This window comes from Schistocerca cancellata, chromosome 1 (assembly GCF_023864275.1).
Source record: "Schistocerca cancellata isolate TAMUIC-IGC-003103 chromosome 1, iqSchCanc2.1, whole genome shotgun sequence".
In the NCBI taxonomy this organism is placed as follows: Eukaryota; Metazoa; Arthropoda; class Insecta; order Orthoptera; family Acrididae; genus Schistocerca; species Schistocerca cancellata.
The window spans coordinates 1,163,088,853-1,163,105,378 of NC_064626.1; the positions used below are offsets into that span (position 1 = coordinate 1,163,088,853).

Consider the following 16,526-nt stretch of genomic DNA (forward strand, 5'->3'; position numbering starts at 1 on the left):
ATAACGGATTCTGTGAGACCTGAGATGGCAGTTTCTGTAGATTTCCCTTTTTGGAAACCATGTTGTGCTGCAATCAGAATACTGTGTTTCTACAGGAATGTGGTCAACCTACTATGCATGAGTATCTCTAGTATTTTTGAGAAACCAGAGATTAAAAACACTGGTCTGTAGTTATTTGGATCATTTTGTCTCCTTTCTTAAATATTGGTACTACTTTGCTTACTTTTAATTTTTCTGGGAATATCCCTTCTCTAAATGAGCAGTTTGAAATATCCATATGAGGTTTGGTTACTTCTTCATCCACATGTTTTTTTAAATAATTTGATACTTCATCATCTCCTGCAGACTTTTTAGGCTTTACTTTCAGGATTACTTTTATGAGTTTTGATTGATGTATTTCCATACAAAATGACACTACAATCACCTCTGTAGGTACTATGAATTTATTGTATATTAATAATAAAAGTTACAAAGTTCTTTTTGAATCACCCTGTACTTTCGTGGAACATTGGATACATTGCGGCGATTGGGAGTTGGAGCCCCATATACGAAACGTAGCCAAACTTGGAAGTCCAACCACATTTACGGAGGTCCATGGGTAAATCTTTTCGTGCAGTAGCATGTGGGGGTTCCGAGTTAACATAGAACTTCGATTTTCAGCGAGCTGATGTTGTGATAGACTGTATTTTAAGAAAAAGATTTTCACTCTGCAGCGGAGTGTGCGCTGGTATGAAACTTTCCTGGCAGCACACACTCCGCTGCAGAGTGAAAATAATCTCATTCTGGAAACATCCCACAGGCCGTGGCTAAGCCATGTCTCCGCAATATCCTTTCTTCCAGGGGTGCTAGTTCTGCTAGGTTCACAGAAGAGTTCAGCACAAAAAAATATAAAATAAAATAAAATAAAAATAAAAAATACAAAAATTAAAAAAAATTATCGCACGCACGACTCCCGACAGGATAACTACACGATCACTTCTCTTGCCTGATGAGATGTATTTCCCAAGAGCAGAAACGAACTCTGTGGCGTGGATCAGCGGCGACGCTGTTTACTACCTATTCGGTAATGGCGAAAAGACAGTACCCGATTTTTGCTATCACCTCAACGAACGACATTGCGCGATCGTCGAGAACCCTAAATACAGGCAATATTTTTCTAATTTTCTTTGGAGCGCATTCCATAATCCGCCTCGCAGCTGGATTATCGATGACATGAGAAGATAAACATAGCACCTCTTTTCAGTTACTTTTTTTTATGAGACTGAACAAACAAAGGAAACAATACAGCAACGAGACGACAGTCATGGAAAAATTAACAGCGGGCTATAGTATGGAGCATCCTTATGTCGCAACGGGACGACTTCCCAATATTACGTTTATGTAGCCAAAGAGGAACGGCTTTCCTTTATCCATTTGTATAAGCATAAAATAAAATAAAAATAATAAAAACAGAAAACCAAACCATCCAAAATCTTTTTTCCTTCTTTTTAAAGTGGTTAACGTTCAAGCCCCGTAATCGCTGGATCGCTGGATCAAGTCACTTAGGTCAGTTTTTTTATAAAAAGTTTAAAAATACTATTTTAAAAAAACCATGGATAGAGTAAAAAAAAGATGGTAGAGCACTTGCCCGCGAAAGGCAAAGGTTCCGACTTCGAGTCTCGGTCCGGCACACAGTTTTAATCTGCCAGGAAAGTTTCAGATTGCGTTTTATTTCGTCATGCACAACAAACGGTCGCAGTGTGTGTGTGTGTGTGAGAGAGAGAGAGAGAGGGGGGGGGGGAGAAAGAAAGAGAGAGAGAGAGGGGGGAGAAAGAAATAGAGAGAGAGAGAGAGAGGGAGAGAGAGAGAGAGAGAGAGAGAGAGAGAGAGAGAGAGAGAGAGGAGAGGCAAAGTGGCTCGTCAGAGTGCCAGAGGACCAGTTCGGGCGGAAGGATGTCGCAGGTGGCTCTCGTGCGCTTACGCGGCTGACGCTAGCTGCGGCATTCGCTGTGAGCGCGCCTCGATCCACGGCGTGGAGCCCGGCGTAAATACGGCGAGCGGCGTCGTTAGCGGTCGCGCCACGGTCGGCTGGTCGCTGTCAATGGCACGCCAGCCAGCCGCGGAGCGGGGCGTGCGTTTTATGGCCGACGCTGCTGCTACCGACGCCAGAGGGCGTTGCGTCGCTGCCATCTCGCAGAACACATTCATCAACAGCCCCACCGCCCCTCTTCTTTCACCTTCCTGCCCGTCCCTGCGTGTACGACCGACACCAGTCACGTTATTACAATTTTAACATTCCAGTTATAATAGTCGAGGTACATGAAAGGGAAGCAGTGGTTGGGAAGGGACTAAGACAGGGTTGTAGCCTCTCCCCAATGTTATTCAATATATAAAATGAGCAAACAGTAAAAAAAAAATTGGGAGTAGGTATTAAAATCCATGGAGAAGAAATAAAAATGTTGAGGTTCGCCGATGACATTGTAATTCTGTCAGAGACAGCAAAGGACCTGGAAGAGCAGTTGAACGGAATGGACAGTGTCTTGAAAGGAGGATGTAATATGAACATCAACAAAAGTAAAACGAGGATAATGGAATGTAGTCGAATTAAGTCGGGTAACGCTGAAGGAATTAGATTAGGAAATGAGACACTTAAAGTAGTAAAGGAGTTCTGCTATTTGTGGAGCAAATAACTGATGATGGTCGAAGTAGAGAGGATATAAAATGTAGAGTGGCAATGGCAAAGGAAAGCGTTTCTGAAGAAGACAAATTAGTTAACATAGAGTATAGATTTAAGTGTCAGGAAGTCGTTTCTGAAAGTATTTGTATGGAGTGTAGCCATGTATGGAAGTGAAACATGGACGATAAATAGTTTGGACAAGCAGAGAATAGAAGCTTTCGAAATGTGGTGCTACAGAAGAATACTGAAGATTAGATGGGTAGATCACATAACTAATCAGAAGGTATTGACTAGAATTGGGGATAAGAGGAGTTTGTGGCCCAACATGACTAGAAGAAAGGATTGGTTGGTAGGACATGTTCTGAGGCATCAAGTCTTCACCAATTTAGTATTGGAGGGCAGCGTGGAGGGCAAAAATTGTAGAGGGAGATCAAGAGATGAATACACTAAGCAGATTCGGAAGGATGTAGGTTGCAGTAGGTACTGGGAGATGAAGAAGCTTGCACAGGATAGAGTAGCATGGAGAGCTGCATCAAACCAGTCTCAGGACTGAAGACCACAACAACAAAAACAACAACAACAACAACAACAACAACAACAACATTCCAGTACGTCGCTCTGCTCAACAATTCTTGAAAATGTTATAAGCTGAACTAAAGCGCCAAAGGAACTGTTATAAATACGAGTACTTAAATACAGAGATATACAACCAGGCAGAATACGGACGGCGCTGCGTTCGGCAACGCCTATATAAGACAAGTGTCTGCCGCAGTTTTCAGATCGGTTACTGCTGCTACAGTGGTAGGTTATCAAGATTTAAGTGAGTTTGAACGTGGTGTTACGGTCGGCGCACGAGCGATGGCACACAGCATCTCCCGTGTAGCGATAAAGTGGGGATTTTCCCGTACGATCATTTCGCGAGTGTACCGTGAACATCAGGAACCGAGTAAAACATGAAGTCTCCGACATCGCTGCGGCCGGAAAAAGATCCTGCATGAGCGGGACCGACGACGACTAAAGAGAAACGTTAGACGTGACAGAAGTGCAACCCTTCCTCAAATTGCTGCAGATTTCAATGCTGGGCCGTCAACAAGTGTCAGCGTGCAAATCATTCAACGAAACATCGTCGATATGGGCTTTTGCAGCCGAAGGCCCACTCATGTAAACTTGATGACTGCACGACACAAAGCTTTACGCCTCGCCTGGGCCCGTCAACATCGAAATTCGACGGCAGATGACTGGAAACATGTTGCCCGGTCGGACGAGTCTCGTTTCAAATTGTATCGAGCGTTTGGACGTGTACGGGTATGTAGACAACCTCATGAATCCATGGACGCTGCATGTCAGCAGGGTAGTGTTCAAGTTGGTGGAAGCTCTGTAATGGTGCGCGGCCTGGCAGTTGGAGAGATATGTCTGGATACGACACTGGCAGTATGTTAGCATCTTGTCCGATCACCTGCATCCACTCATGTCCATTGTGCATTCTGTGTAACTGCCCCAGAACAATGGAACACCCCACTCGTCCAGAATTGCTACAGCGTGGCTCCAGGAAAACTCTCCTGATTTTAAACGCTTCCGCTGGCCACCCAATTCCCCAGACATGAACATTATTGAGCATATCTTGGATGCCTTGTAACGTGCTCTTCATAAGAGATCTCCACCCCCTCACACTCTTACGGATCTATGGACATCCTGCAGGATTAATGGTGTCAGTTCCGTCCAGCACTACCTCCGACATTAGAAGTGTCCATGCCACGTCACGTTGTGGCTGGGCTCTACATGATATTAGGCAGGTGTAGCAGTTTGTTTGGCTCTTTAGTGTAGAATATAATAATCCTTCCCCCTCTGCTCCCCCAAGCCACGATTAAAGAAGCGAGTACCCACGTGTAAAACAGTTTCGAACGATATAAAACAGCTTCGAACGTCTCATTACTCTATGAATAAGTAAACATGCAAAAAAGTCATTCAAGTTCCTCAACATAAGTAAAGCGTAGTTCTTATGCCCTTTGCTTAGCGCCCTCTGCATCCCAATTTTTCCTTTCCGCTTGACCCTGTACCTTTGAACAGTTGGTCTTCGTCTCTGGCATACTGAAAAAAAAGTGGTTCAAATGGCTTTAAGCACTATGGGACTTAACATCTGTGGTCATCAGTCCCCTAGAACTTAGAATTACTTAAACCTAAGGACATCACACACATCCATGCCCGAGGCAGGATTCGAATCTGCGACCGTATGGCATACTGAATACTTACGTTATGCAAATATTTTATTCTTTGGTCTCCCGTTACAATTAAATGCAGACAAGAGCCTTTACCATAGGGCGAATACGTTAATGCATTTATACTGACGTACGCTGAATGTAATCTGCTGTCTTAAGCCATGACATGTCACGTTTCTTGTTTTATATCAATTTTATATATGACAAGAACGGCTCGGAACTATCTAATGTAATTTACCACCGTATAATGTAACACGTGAGTACGTTTACCTGACAAATATGTTTCTGCTATTAATAGTTTTTTACATACGTAAAAATAGTTCGTAATCGTTTTTACCAGATGTAGAAGTATGAAACCGAAATTTGGTTGCAATAATTACACGTCTGTTGTTTGAAACCGACTAACAATATTTTATTTAAAATAATCTCCATTGCTATACATACATTTCTCCCGCCTCTCCTGCAGGCTATGAATGCCACGCCAAAAAAACTTTTTCTTTTCAAGAGAACCACTCAGCGAGGCATTTTCGTACATTTTCATACAAACTGAAGCGTTTTCCCAGTGATGCAAATAAATGACAAAAGGACCGAGCCAAGTCTAGAGAATAAGCTGCATGCCTTAGTATTTCCCAACTGAACGCCTCCATGGGGAATTATCATGGAGCAATATGACTTTGTGTTGCCGTTTTCCATGTTCCGGTCGTTTTTCACGCAATGCTCGATTTAAATTAATCATTTGCTGTTGGTAGCGATCAGTGTTAACGGTTTCACCAGGTTTTAGCAGCTCATAATTGATGACACCTTTCTGATCCCATCTAACGCATAGCATTGTCTTCTTTCCAAAGCGATTTGGTCTTGCAGTGGATGTCGATTTTTTACCTGGATTCAAATATGATTTACGACGCTTACGATTCTCGAAATATATCCATTTATCATCACCTGTCTCTATTCGATGGAGAAACGACTTTCTTTTTTCTGTGGCGAGGGGCATTTCACACGTGGTCTTTCGATTTTCTTGCTGTCTGTAATTCAGTTCATGCGGAACCCATTTTCCCACTTGCTGCACCTTTCCCATAGCTTTCAATCGAGGAGAAACGATTTTCTGTGTCACATTCAATTGTTCCGTGATTTCCTATTGACTTTGAGTATGATCTTCATCCAATAAGGCCTACAATTCGTTGTCTTCGATCTTTTTCGGTGGTTTCCTGAGCTCGTAGTTTCTCACGTCAAAATCGCCACGTTTGAATTTTTTGAACCACTCGAAACACTGTGTTTTCCAAGAGCATGTTCGCCGAAAGCTTCGACAAGCAATCGATGCGGTTCTTCAGCAGTTTTCTTTATATGATAAAAGAAAACCAATGCTGTCCACAAATCGTAGTTCGCAGGCACAAAACTCGACATGTTTATGGTTATTAATTTAATATTTGGGTCAAATTTTGCAAAACTCTAATTCCTCTCTCTCAAACCCCCTATAGGGAGAGAGGGAGAGTAGTTTTAGTTTTAGCGAATCAAAACTTACGAAGTAAATAAGTATGTTTTATTTGTCCTTAACCATTTTCCACGCAAAAATGACAACATCGATTTTCTTGAATTACAGCGCCAACTACCAAGAACCAAAAAAATGTACGTAGTTTTTTATATAGAATCTGATTCTGTGATAAAAAATGGGGGTTCTCGTTTGAAATTTTAAAGTTGCCTCCAGCCCCACCCCCTAGGGGGCTGGGGTGGCAGGCTAATTTTAGCACCAGCAGATGTCCCCCCCCCCCCCCCCCCCCGAAAATAATCAGCTTTGGATTCTACACATTTTTTTCTGTGAAGCTTATTTATCAGCATATTCTGGTTTGTCATCTTAAAATTTACACTCTGTATAAGCCAATTTTTTCAAAAGTAAACGCGAGAAAATTTGTGTAATAGGCTAATTTACTGGAAATTAGCATGATTTCTTCACTTGATATGGTTGTAGAATAAAGTGGATGACCAGATCACAGGTTTTAAGCTTTGCTACACAGTGTCTAAGCATCCACTGACATTCATGTAGTTCCAGATGCCGTCATTCTTTCGCCCCCCCCTCCCCCCCTCCCCTGCCACCTCTCTCTGAGGCGAAATCTGTATACCCCATGTGTCTGCGTACAGACTAAATCTAGTATTGATGTTTGAGAACGTTTAGTAATGTATCTGAAGCGGGATGTGGGTAACAGCCCGGTACTCATCTGGTTAAATGTGGGAAACCGCTTAGAAACCACGTGCAGGCTGGCCGACACATCGGCTTTCGTGGTTAATCCACGAGACGGATTCGATTCGAAACTGACCAACGTTATTTACTTGATCATTAGTACTCTCGAGTGCAAAGTGACAGTAACTCATTACGGTCGCCTGGACGTTACAAACGGCAGGGCATGGTTCTTAAGAGGGTGTGTGACCACCGAGCACAACAGTCCGTACCTCCAATGCTGGCCACAATTTTGGTGAGGAGTTCTTGTGTCAGGGCGTTCCATTCCTCCACGGTCACGGTTGACAACTGTTCGACGGTCATTGGTGTATTTGGTCATGCTGCAGTGTGTCTCCCCGACGTGTCGCACACGTGCTCCATGGGCTTTAAGTCGAGGGGGGAGGGGGGGGAGGGGGGGATGGGCAGTCCAGTCCATTCGCTGATATCCTCTAGTTAAGAAGCTCCTGCACCTGCACCGTTCCTTGCCGTTGCGCATTGTCATCCAAAATAAATGGCCGTATGCACCACTGATAAGACGCACGTGGAGAAGGAGTACAGTGGCACAGTGACGTTGACCGGCGAGTGTGCCGTGTTCAAACATTTATTTATCTAACAAGTTTGTCTGCGTGGCCATCCTCTGCAGCAAGAACAGAAATATTTGTTTTCTAAATAAAAACCTACATTTCTTGTTGCACTGTAATTCATTTCTCCCAGATGCGTTTCGCCTGTTTTTTACTATAAGGCATCTTCAGTGGGATCTACGAGGTGCAGTCACGTTCTAAGGCCTCTGATTTTTTTTCTCCGGACTGGAAAGAGATAGAAACATGCGCATTGTTTTAAAATTAGACCGCGTTCATTGTCAATACGTCCCAGAGATGGCAGCACTGTACGGCAGATGGAATTTTAGCGCCAGCGGCGAGAATGAGAACTGTTTTAAATACCTAAAATGGCGACGTTTTCCTTACTTGAACAGCGTGCAATCATTCGTTTTCTGAATTTGCCCCCCCCCCCCCCACCCAGGGGCTCAGCATTCATTTCCTGAGTACGGGCTTGGCGACCCCGGGGTCCTGAGCTGGGGACTGGTCAGCGCCGCCAGTCTCCTGTCACCGTAAACCCCGGACATGCTTCAGCGACCACCGCATGGCGCGGCGGTGGAATGTTGTGTGCTGCGGGGAATGGTAATCTTGGCTTGACCGCCTGGATTGCGAGGAAGGTAAACCTCTATAAAAACCCCTCAATCTTACAGTGTGCTGCGCACCTATAAGATGCATGGCTGTTGGGGTGGAACAGTCGCAAGCGGGCAACCTCTGGGGCACCTGCCGCACCCCAGTTGTACAAGGCTTACTCAGGCACGCGGGGCTCTGTCTGAGCGGACCTTTAGTTCCCTAGCTGCTCGTGGGACCACAATGGACCCTTCGACCTCTACGTTTCCCCCTACCAGTGGATTGGGTGGGCCACTGGTAGGAAAACACACCCCATCGAAAAAGCGACTTCGTGCTGGGAGTCCTCCAGCGCCTGGTGTTACTAGAGATTTATCAGACTGTCGTAACAGAGCACATGCTAATAACAAGAATGTGTTTTTGATTGTCAAACGGAAGGAAGGTAGCTTTGAGAGAGTTTCTCCCTTTTACATCCACAAGGGTCTTGAGGGAATTGCAGGAACACTGAAATCTGTGAAGCGACTGCACAATGGGACTCTGCTAGTTGAAACTTCTAGTTCCCGTCAAGTCACTTCTCTTAGGAAAGCAACCTGTCTCGGAGAGTATGCTATCGAGACTGAGCTCCACTCCACTTTGAACTATAGTAAGGGTGTTGTGACATGTAGGGGCTTGGTGGATATCCCCAAGGACGAGTTGAAATCTGAGTGGGCTGATGAAGGTATTGTCGACGTGCAGCATATTATGAAACGAGTCGATGGGGACCTAGTCAAATCCGACTCATTTATTCTCACGTTCAATTGCCCGAGACTCCCAGAGCATGTTAAAGCGGGTTTCTTACGTTTGCCAGTACGGCCATATTTCCCCAACCCAATGCGCTGTTTTAAATGTCAGCGCTTTGGGCATACTACGTCGGGGTGCAATGGGATAGCCATTTGTGGTAAATGTGGTCAGCCTGCCCATGAAGGAGCCGATTGTTCATCGCCTGTGAAGTGCATGAATTGCTCTGGGAGTCACCCTGTCTGGAGCCGGGTCTGCCCCATCTATCTCGAGGAACGGAAGATACAGGAGATCAAAACATCTAAGCGCATCCCTTATGGTGAGGCCAAGAAGCTCTTTAAGGCCATGCAGCCTCCTGTGTTTACAACATCTTTCGCTTCCACTCTGCAGAAACCGGTACAGTTGGCCACTGTTGCTACACAAACGGAGGTTGCTAGTGTCAGCACTAATACCTGCGTTTGCCAGTGCACTTGTGCTGTTGCGGTTGTTTTGCAACCTGCAGCTCTCCCCACAACGTCGGAGAAGGCCGTGGTTGCTGACATTGGGGTAATTCCTGCCGCTCCCCATATGGCACCTGCCCAGGCGAGTAAAGCTCCAACTGTGGACAAGGTTCAGCATTCTAAGCCCCTCAAGACGAAGACGCCGAAGGTGAAGGTTTTGCCACCTGAGGAGACTAGTCAGGCTCAGTCCGATGACGATGCCATCGTACTGTCTGACATCTCCCTTGGGTCGCCATCGGAGCTGATGGACATTGATGTAGATCGGGGGCGATATTCTCGCCCCAGGAATAAATCTCTGGCCAGTACGGGCTCTCCTCCAAAGCACAGGGGCAGGGTGAAAATTCAGCCACCCTGATCACTGGCTCCCATATTACAGTGGAACCTGAATGGGTTCAGGAAGCATGTGGCCGAATTACAACTCCTTGTACGAGAGCGCCCCTTGTGCTTATGTCTCCAAGAGACACATTTCCGGGCCACTGATGCTCCTTCTTTACGGGGCTATACCGTGTATCGAAAAGATGATCTGATGGGGGAAAGGGCAAAGGGTGGTGTTGCGGTTTTTGTCCATGACATGCACCACTCATCTGAGCTCCCTCTCGTTACGGACTTGCAAGCAGTTGCAGTTGACCTTCTTGTGGGGCGGAGGCTCACAATCTGTTCCGTTTACTTACCGACTCAGGATGCAATAGACTCTGAGGCTCTCACAGACCTTATTACCCAACTCCCCCGCCCATTTCTCCTTCTGGGAGACTTCAATGCTCATAATGTATTATGGGGCTCTACGACTACTTGCCCCAGGGGTCGCATTCTGGAAAGCCTCATGGCATCCGAAGAACTGTGCATCCTCAACTCTGGTGCTCCCACTCATTTCTGTACCGCTTCTGGGTCGTCGTCAGCTATTGAGCTTTCCTTTTGCTCTCCAGCACTCGCGGATTCTGCTCTGTGGGAGATTGCCGCTGACCTCCATTCCAGTGACCACTTCCCCCTTTGGATTCGCCTCCTGGATGAGACTGTGGCATTACCAGTGCCGCCCAGGTGGCACCTCTGCAGAGCTTACTGGACACTTTTCAGCGATTTAGCTGTTTTGGAACACCGTGCCAGCGTCCACGAATTGGTCGACCATGTTACAGCCGTGATCTCCCATGCTGCTGAATTGTCGATCCCACGGTCCTCAAGTCATCCCAAGAGGCGCCCTGTCCCTTGGTGGACCACTGAGTGCCGCTCAGCCATCCGAGCCCGCCGTGCAGCTCTGCGCCGCTTCCAGTGCCGTCCCTCAGCTGACAATCTTGCGGCCTTTCGGGTGGCAAGGGCCAAAGAGCGGCGAGTGATTAAAGAGAGCAAACGACGGTCATGGCAATTGTTCCTGAACTCCATCTCCCGCTCCACTAGTTCTACAAAAGTATGGGAAGCCATCAGGAGGATTTCCGGGACACGCAGCCAACTACCTGTCACGGCATTGCTGCATCAGGGTTGTCTTCTCACGGCGCCGAGAGACATTGCCCAGACACTGGCCATGTATTTTGCCGAATCTACTGCCACTATTAACTGTGATCCAGATTTCTGCCGCTACCGCACTGCCATCGAGAGGGATCACTTGGACTTACGGTCTCCAAATTCTGAAACCTACAACTGCCCCTTCACAATGTGGGAACTGGATTCGGCGCTGTCTGTGGCTCATGATACTGCGCCAGGTGATGATCAAATCCTGTACAGCATGCTGCACCACTTGTTGCTGCCTTCCAAGGAAGTTCTCCTGACCTGTTTTAATATGATATGGTCATCCGGAACGTTCCCTGACTCGTGGAGGGAGGCGATTTTGATTCCCCTCCTCAAACCGGGAAAGGACCGAATGCATCCCAGTAGTTATCGGAGTATTGCTTTGACGAGCTGTGTCGGGAAGACATTGGAACGCATGGTCAACTGTCGCCTGGTTTGGCTGCTCGAGACCAGGCAGCACCTAAACCACTCTCAGTGTGGCTTTCGGAGATGTCGTTCAACTATAGACAACTTGACCCTGCTTGAGGCGGCCATCCAGCAGGCCTTCCTACGTAATCAGCATTGTCTAGGTGTATACTTTGACATTAATAAGGCGTATGACACTACTTGGCGCCGCCTTATCCTCAATCAACTCCATCAGTGGGGCTTTCGTGGCCATCTCCCCATCTTCATTCGGTCCTTTCTTTCCCGCCGCCTCTTTCGATATCGGGTTGGTAATGTGCTATCTGATTTGTACGTGCAGGAGAATGGTGTTCCTCAGGGACGTGTTTTAACTGTCACCCTCTTTGCCGTCGCCATTAACAGTATCACGTCCACTATCCGGAGTCCTGCCCAGCGCTCTTTGTTTGTGGACGATTTTGCTGTTTTCTGTTCTTCCTCCAGTCTTGTCACTGCTAGTTGGCAGCTGCAGCTTACGATAAAGTGATTAGAGGCATGGATTGCGAAGACGGGTTTTACCTTTTCTGCAGACAAATGTGTGTGTGTTCATTTTAATCGTTCTCGACGTGCTTTTACCTCACCTGAATTGCGTCTGAGGGACACCATTCTTCCTTTTAGAGACACTGTTAGGTTCCTGGGCCTCACTTTTGATTCCAAGTTGTCGTGGTTGCCGCACCTTAAAGACTTCAAGGTGCGGGCCCTGAAGGCGCTGAATATTTTGAAGTGTCTGAGCCATCGGTCCTGGGGAGCAGATCGGGTGCGTCTGCTGCAGTTTTATAGGGCTTTCGTCCGGTCGCGTCTTGACTATGGATGCACTGTGTATGGGTCAGCGAGGCCTTCGTATCTGAAGATTCTTGACACAGTACACCATGAGGGTATCAGGCTGGCTACTGGTGCCTTCCGTACCAGTCCCATCCCCAGCCTGTGTGCTGAGGCAGGGGAACCGCCGCTCACCAGCCGGTGGAAACTCCTCATGGTGCGACAGGTGTGTCAATTCCTTGCCTGCCCTACCTCCCTTGCGTACCATACTGTTGCCCGACCGCCTATGGAACGTCTCTTTTCCAGTCGTCCAAGGGCAACGAGACCATTTGGGATTCGTGCCAAGCATTTGCTTGAGTCCCTTGGTGTGGAGCGTGTGGCACCCCAACTCCAGGGTTTTACCCGCCTGCCTCCCTGGTTGCTCCAGAGGCCCAGCGTCCTTTTAGACTTGTCGGAGTACCGGAGGAGCTGCACTCCTGCGTTTGTTTTCACCTCTTTATTTTACGATATTTTAAACCAGCATGCCGACCATGTACCAGTATTTACGGATGGCTCTAAACAGGGGGACTCTGTTGGTTGTGCTGTTGTTTTCCCTGATCGAGTCGTCAAGTTACGGCTTCATGCAGCATTAACCATCTTTGATGCCGAATTGTTTGCGATCTTGCGGGCATTGGAACAGATGAGATGTGTTCCCAGTCTTAAGTTTCTCGTCTGTTCTGACTCCCTGTGTGCCCTTCAGACCATGCAACACTTGTACCCAGCGGATACGGTCGTCCAGAACATCCATGATGCCCTACTCCACCTGCAACGGCAGGGGAAGGAGGTTTCTTTCTGCTGGGTGCCGGGGCACGTGGGTATTAGGGCAAACGAACTGGCGGATGTGGCTGCCAAAGATGCATGTTCCCTCCCTCACGTTGTTGAATGTGCCGTCCCCCTCCACGCTGTTACCTCCCTTTTGCGTTTTCGTGTTATACGTCAATGGGAAGAGGAGTGGCTGGCAGTCGGTGAAAATAAGCTGCGTCTGGTCAAGGCCACCACGCGGCCATGGCGTACGTCCTACCAGTCATGCAGGCGGGATGAGGTTCTCCTCACTCGCCTCCGCATCGGGTACAGTCCCTTAACGCACGGTTTTTTACTCCAGCGGGAGGACCCCCAAATCTGCAGTGCTTGTGGCGTCCAGATTACTGTCCGCCACATTTTACTTGACTGTCCTTTATTCTCTGACCAGAGGGCGGTGGTTTCCTTGCCACCGGATTTGCCCTCTATTTTGCAAGACGACGCAACGACTGTGGTTAAGGTCTTACGGTTTTGTGTCCTGTCCAATTTGTTGCCTCGGATTTTAGGGAGAGGATTTTAATGTGCTGCTGGGTGACTGGCTCACCCAGGCTTTAGGTAAGAGGTCCGCCACTCACGATTACCTACTTGTTTCACTTCGATTTCTGTTCTCTTTTCCTTGTGTTTCCTTTCCTTTTTTAGTGTGTTTCTTCTCCTCTTGTTTTGCCTCTGTATGTGAGGATTTGTAACTGCGTCAGGTCTGTGCCTTTTAGCCGTTCTCCTTGTTCGCTGTCCGTCTTCGTCCCTTCACTGCATGTGTTCCTGTTTCTATGCGTTTGGGCGCTGATGACCACGCTGTTTAGCGCCCGAAAACCTCAAACCACACACACACACACACACACACACACACACACACACACTGAATTTGCGTGGTGTGAAACCAATTGAAATTCATCGACAGTTGAAGGAGACATGTGGTGATGGAGTTATGGATGTGTCGAAAGTGCGTTCGTGGGTGTGACAGTTTAATGAAGGCAGAACATCGTGTGTCAACAAACCGATGCAACCTCGGGCTCGCACAAGCCGGTCTGACGACATGATCGAGAAAGTGGAGAGAATTGTTTTGGGGGATCGCCGAATGACTGTTGAACAGATCGCCTCCAGAGTTGGCATTTCTGTGGGTTCTGTGCACACAATCCTGCATGACGACCTGAAAATGCGAAAAGTGTCATCCAGGTGGGTGCCACGAATGCTGACGGACGACCACATGGCTGCCCGTGTGGCATGTTGCCAAGCAATGTTGACGCGCAACGACAGCATGAATGGGACTTTCTTTTCGTCGGTTGTGACAATGGATGAGACGTGGATGCCATTTTTCAATCCAGAAACAAAGCGCCAGTCAGCTCAATGGAAGCACACAGATTCACCGCCACCAAAAAAATTTCGGGTAACCGCCAGTGCTCACAAAATGACGGTGTCCATGTTCTGGGACAGCGAGGGCGTAATCCTTACCCATTGCGTTCCAAAGGGCACTACGGTAACAGGTGCATCCTACGAAAATGTTTTGAAGAACAAAATCCTTCCTGCACTGCAACAAAAACGTCCGGGAAGGGCTGCGCCTGTGCTGTTTCACCAAGACAACGCACCCGCACATCGAGCTAACGTTACGCAACAGTTTCTTCGTGATAGCAACTTTGAAGTGATTCCTCACGCTCCCTACTCACCTGACCTGGCTCCTAGTGACTTTTTGCTTTTTCCAACAATGAAAGACACTCTCCGTGGCCGCACATTCACCAACCGTGCTGCTATTGCCTCCGCTGAGTGGTCAAAACAAACTCGTAAAGAAGCCTTCGCCGCTGCCATGGAATCATGGCGTCAGCGTTGTGAAAAATGTGTACGTCTGCAGGGCGATTACGTCGAGAAGTAACGCCAGTTTCATCGGTTTCGGGTGGGTAGTTAATTAGAAAAAAAATCGGAGGCCTTAGAACTTGAATGCACCTCGTAGAACGATAGAGTTGTCTTTTGATGTGTGTTATTTTTAGATTATCAAACAGTTCACGTCGCATTTTTTATGTAAATAAGTAATTACTTACAGTTTGTTGTCATCTGAGTTTCCTCTCATCTGGTCTGGAGGTGGCGTTACCATTCCATTTCCGAAATATAAGAACAATATTATATTACTAACTTTTTTCCTTCACGCTGTTCACTAGGTTTACCCTAATTTTAGTGGTTCACTTTTACTCTTAATTATAACTGCCTTCGGAGCTCATACTACACACGACCGTACCATTGAAAGGCTGGGCTCCAACTACTATAGTCTGCTGTAAGCATTCTATATCTCCAAGAGAAAAGACGCGCGAAGAATACTCCTTTTCTGATTGGTCAGTTTTCTTTAATCCCAATAGTACATTATTCTCCCGGATTAGTCCGCGCTTCTCATGACTAATCAATCAACAAATAACACTCTTTCGAATTGGACTTTTTCCCGAAATAAATATTTAAGATTCTGATATTTTGTTTATACGTAACATTATTAACTACTTTCATTTGCACTCGAATTAACTTTCCTTTTACTATGAACTAACTTAACATACTATGATACAAAATTCCCCGTCGTCTGCATTCACACTGTCTTTAAAATTTCTCACACTAGTTCGTACAGCGTTTATCAGTAGAACAATGTTCTATATATGTACTGTACGCCACATTTACGCATCATTCACACCACTAAAAGCATGTACAAAACTGTACAAACATAAATAAACAAAAAAATCTCCAAGAACTAAACAGAACAGTTCACAAAAACATTCTCTTGGCCTGTTTCTTGAATGACTCTGTCCGCTACTGTACTCTGATAGATGAAAATTAGAACTATGTATTCGACTGAACCCGCTTCAGACCATGTCACTGTGCGCGAATGAGTCATTCTCCCAATACACAGGCTCCAGACAGGAGCGATATAAGGCGCAACACCTCAACCTGACGAGCTTTTTTTGCAACCTTTACCGACCCATTGTGAAGATTGAACCTGGGTCTCAACAGTCATAACCGTAGACCCACGTCTCACCGCCAGTTATGATTCTCTTTAGGTATATCTCGTTCTCATTTGCGCGGTCCAAAAGCTCTTCACAGATTGCAAGGCGAAGATATTTGTGGTCTTGACTCATGAGCCGTGGGACGAACCTGGTGGCAACACGATACATTCCAAGGTGCTGTGTCAGGATTTCATGGCATGATCCAGCTGAAATGTAACATTGTTCTGCAATCTTTCGGAGAGTCAGTCTTCCATTGGCAAGCTCGATTTCGTTGACGTTTGTCACATGAGCGTCGACGGTAGATGTCGAAGGGCAAACTTTAACTTCCGTCTGGCCATTTCTAAATCGTGTGAACCATTAGTAACACCGAGTATGCCTTAAACACTCATCACCGTAGGTTTCCTGCATCATTTACTGTATTTCGGTAAATGTTTTCTCGAGCTTCATGCAAAATTTAATGCAGACGCGTTGCTCCTCTTACACTGCCATCTCGAAATTCGCAAAC

At 46.7% G+C, this 16,526-nt stretch overlaps 1 protein-coding gene across 1 annotated transcript in view; it reads left to right on the top strand.

The window, feature by feature from the left end:
- Positions 1-2,080: 2,080 nt before the first annotated feature.
- LOC126138248 (nephrin-like) overlaps positions 2,081-16,526 on the top strand; it is a 179,966-nt gene continuing 165,520 nt past the window's right edge. The window contains exon 1 of the mRNA XM_049915219.1: positions 2,081-2,236. Within this exon, the coding sequence (XP_049771176.1) occupies positions 2,081-2,236 (156 nt within the window). The remainder of the gene's footprint in view (positions 2,237-16,526) is intronic.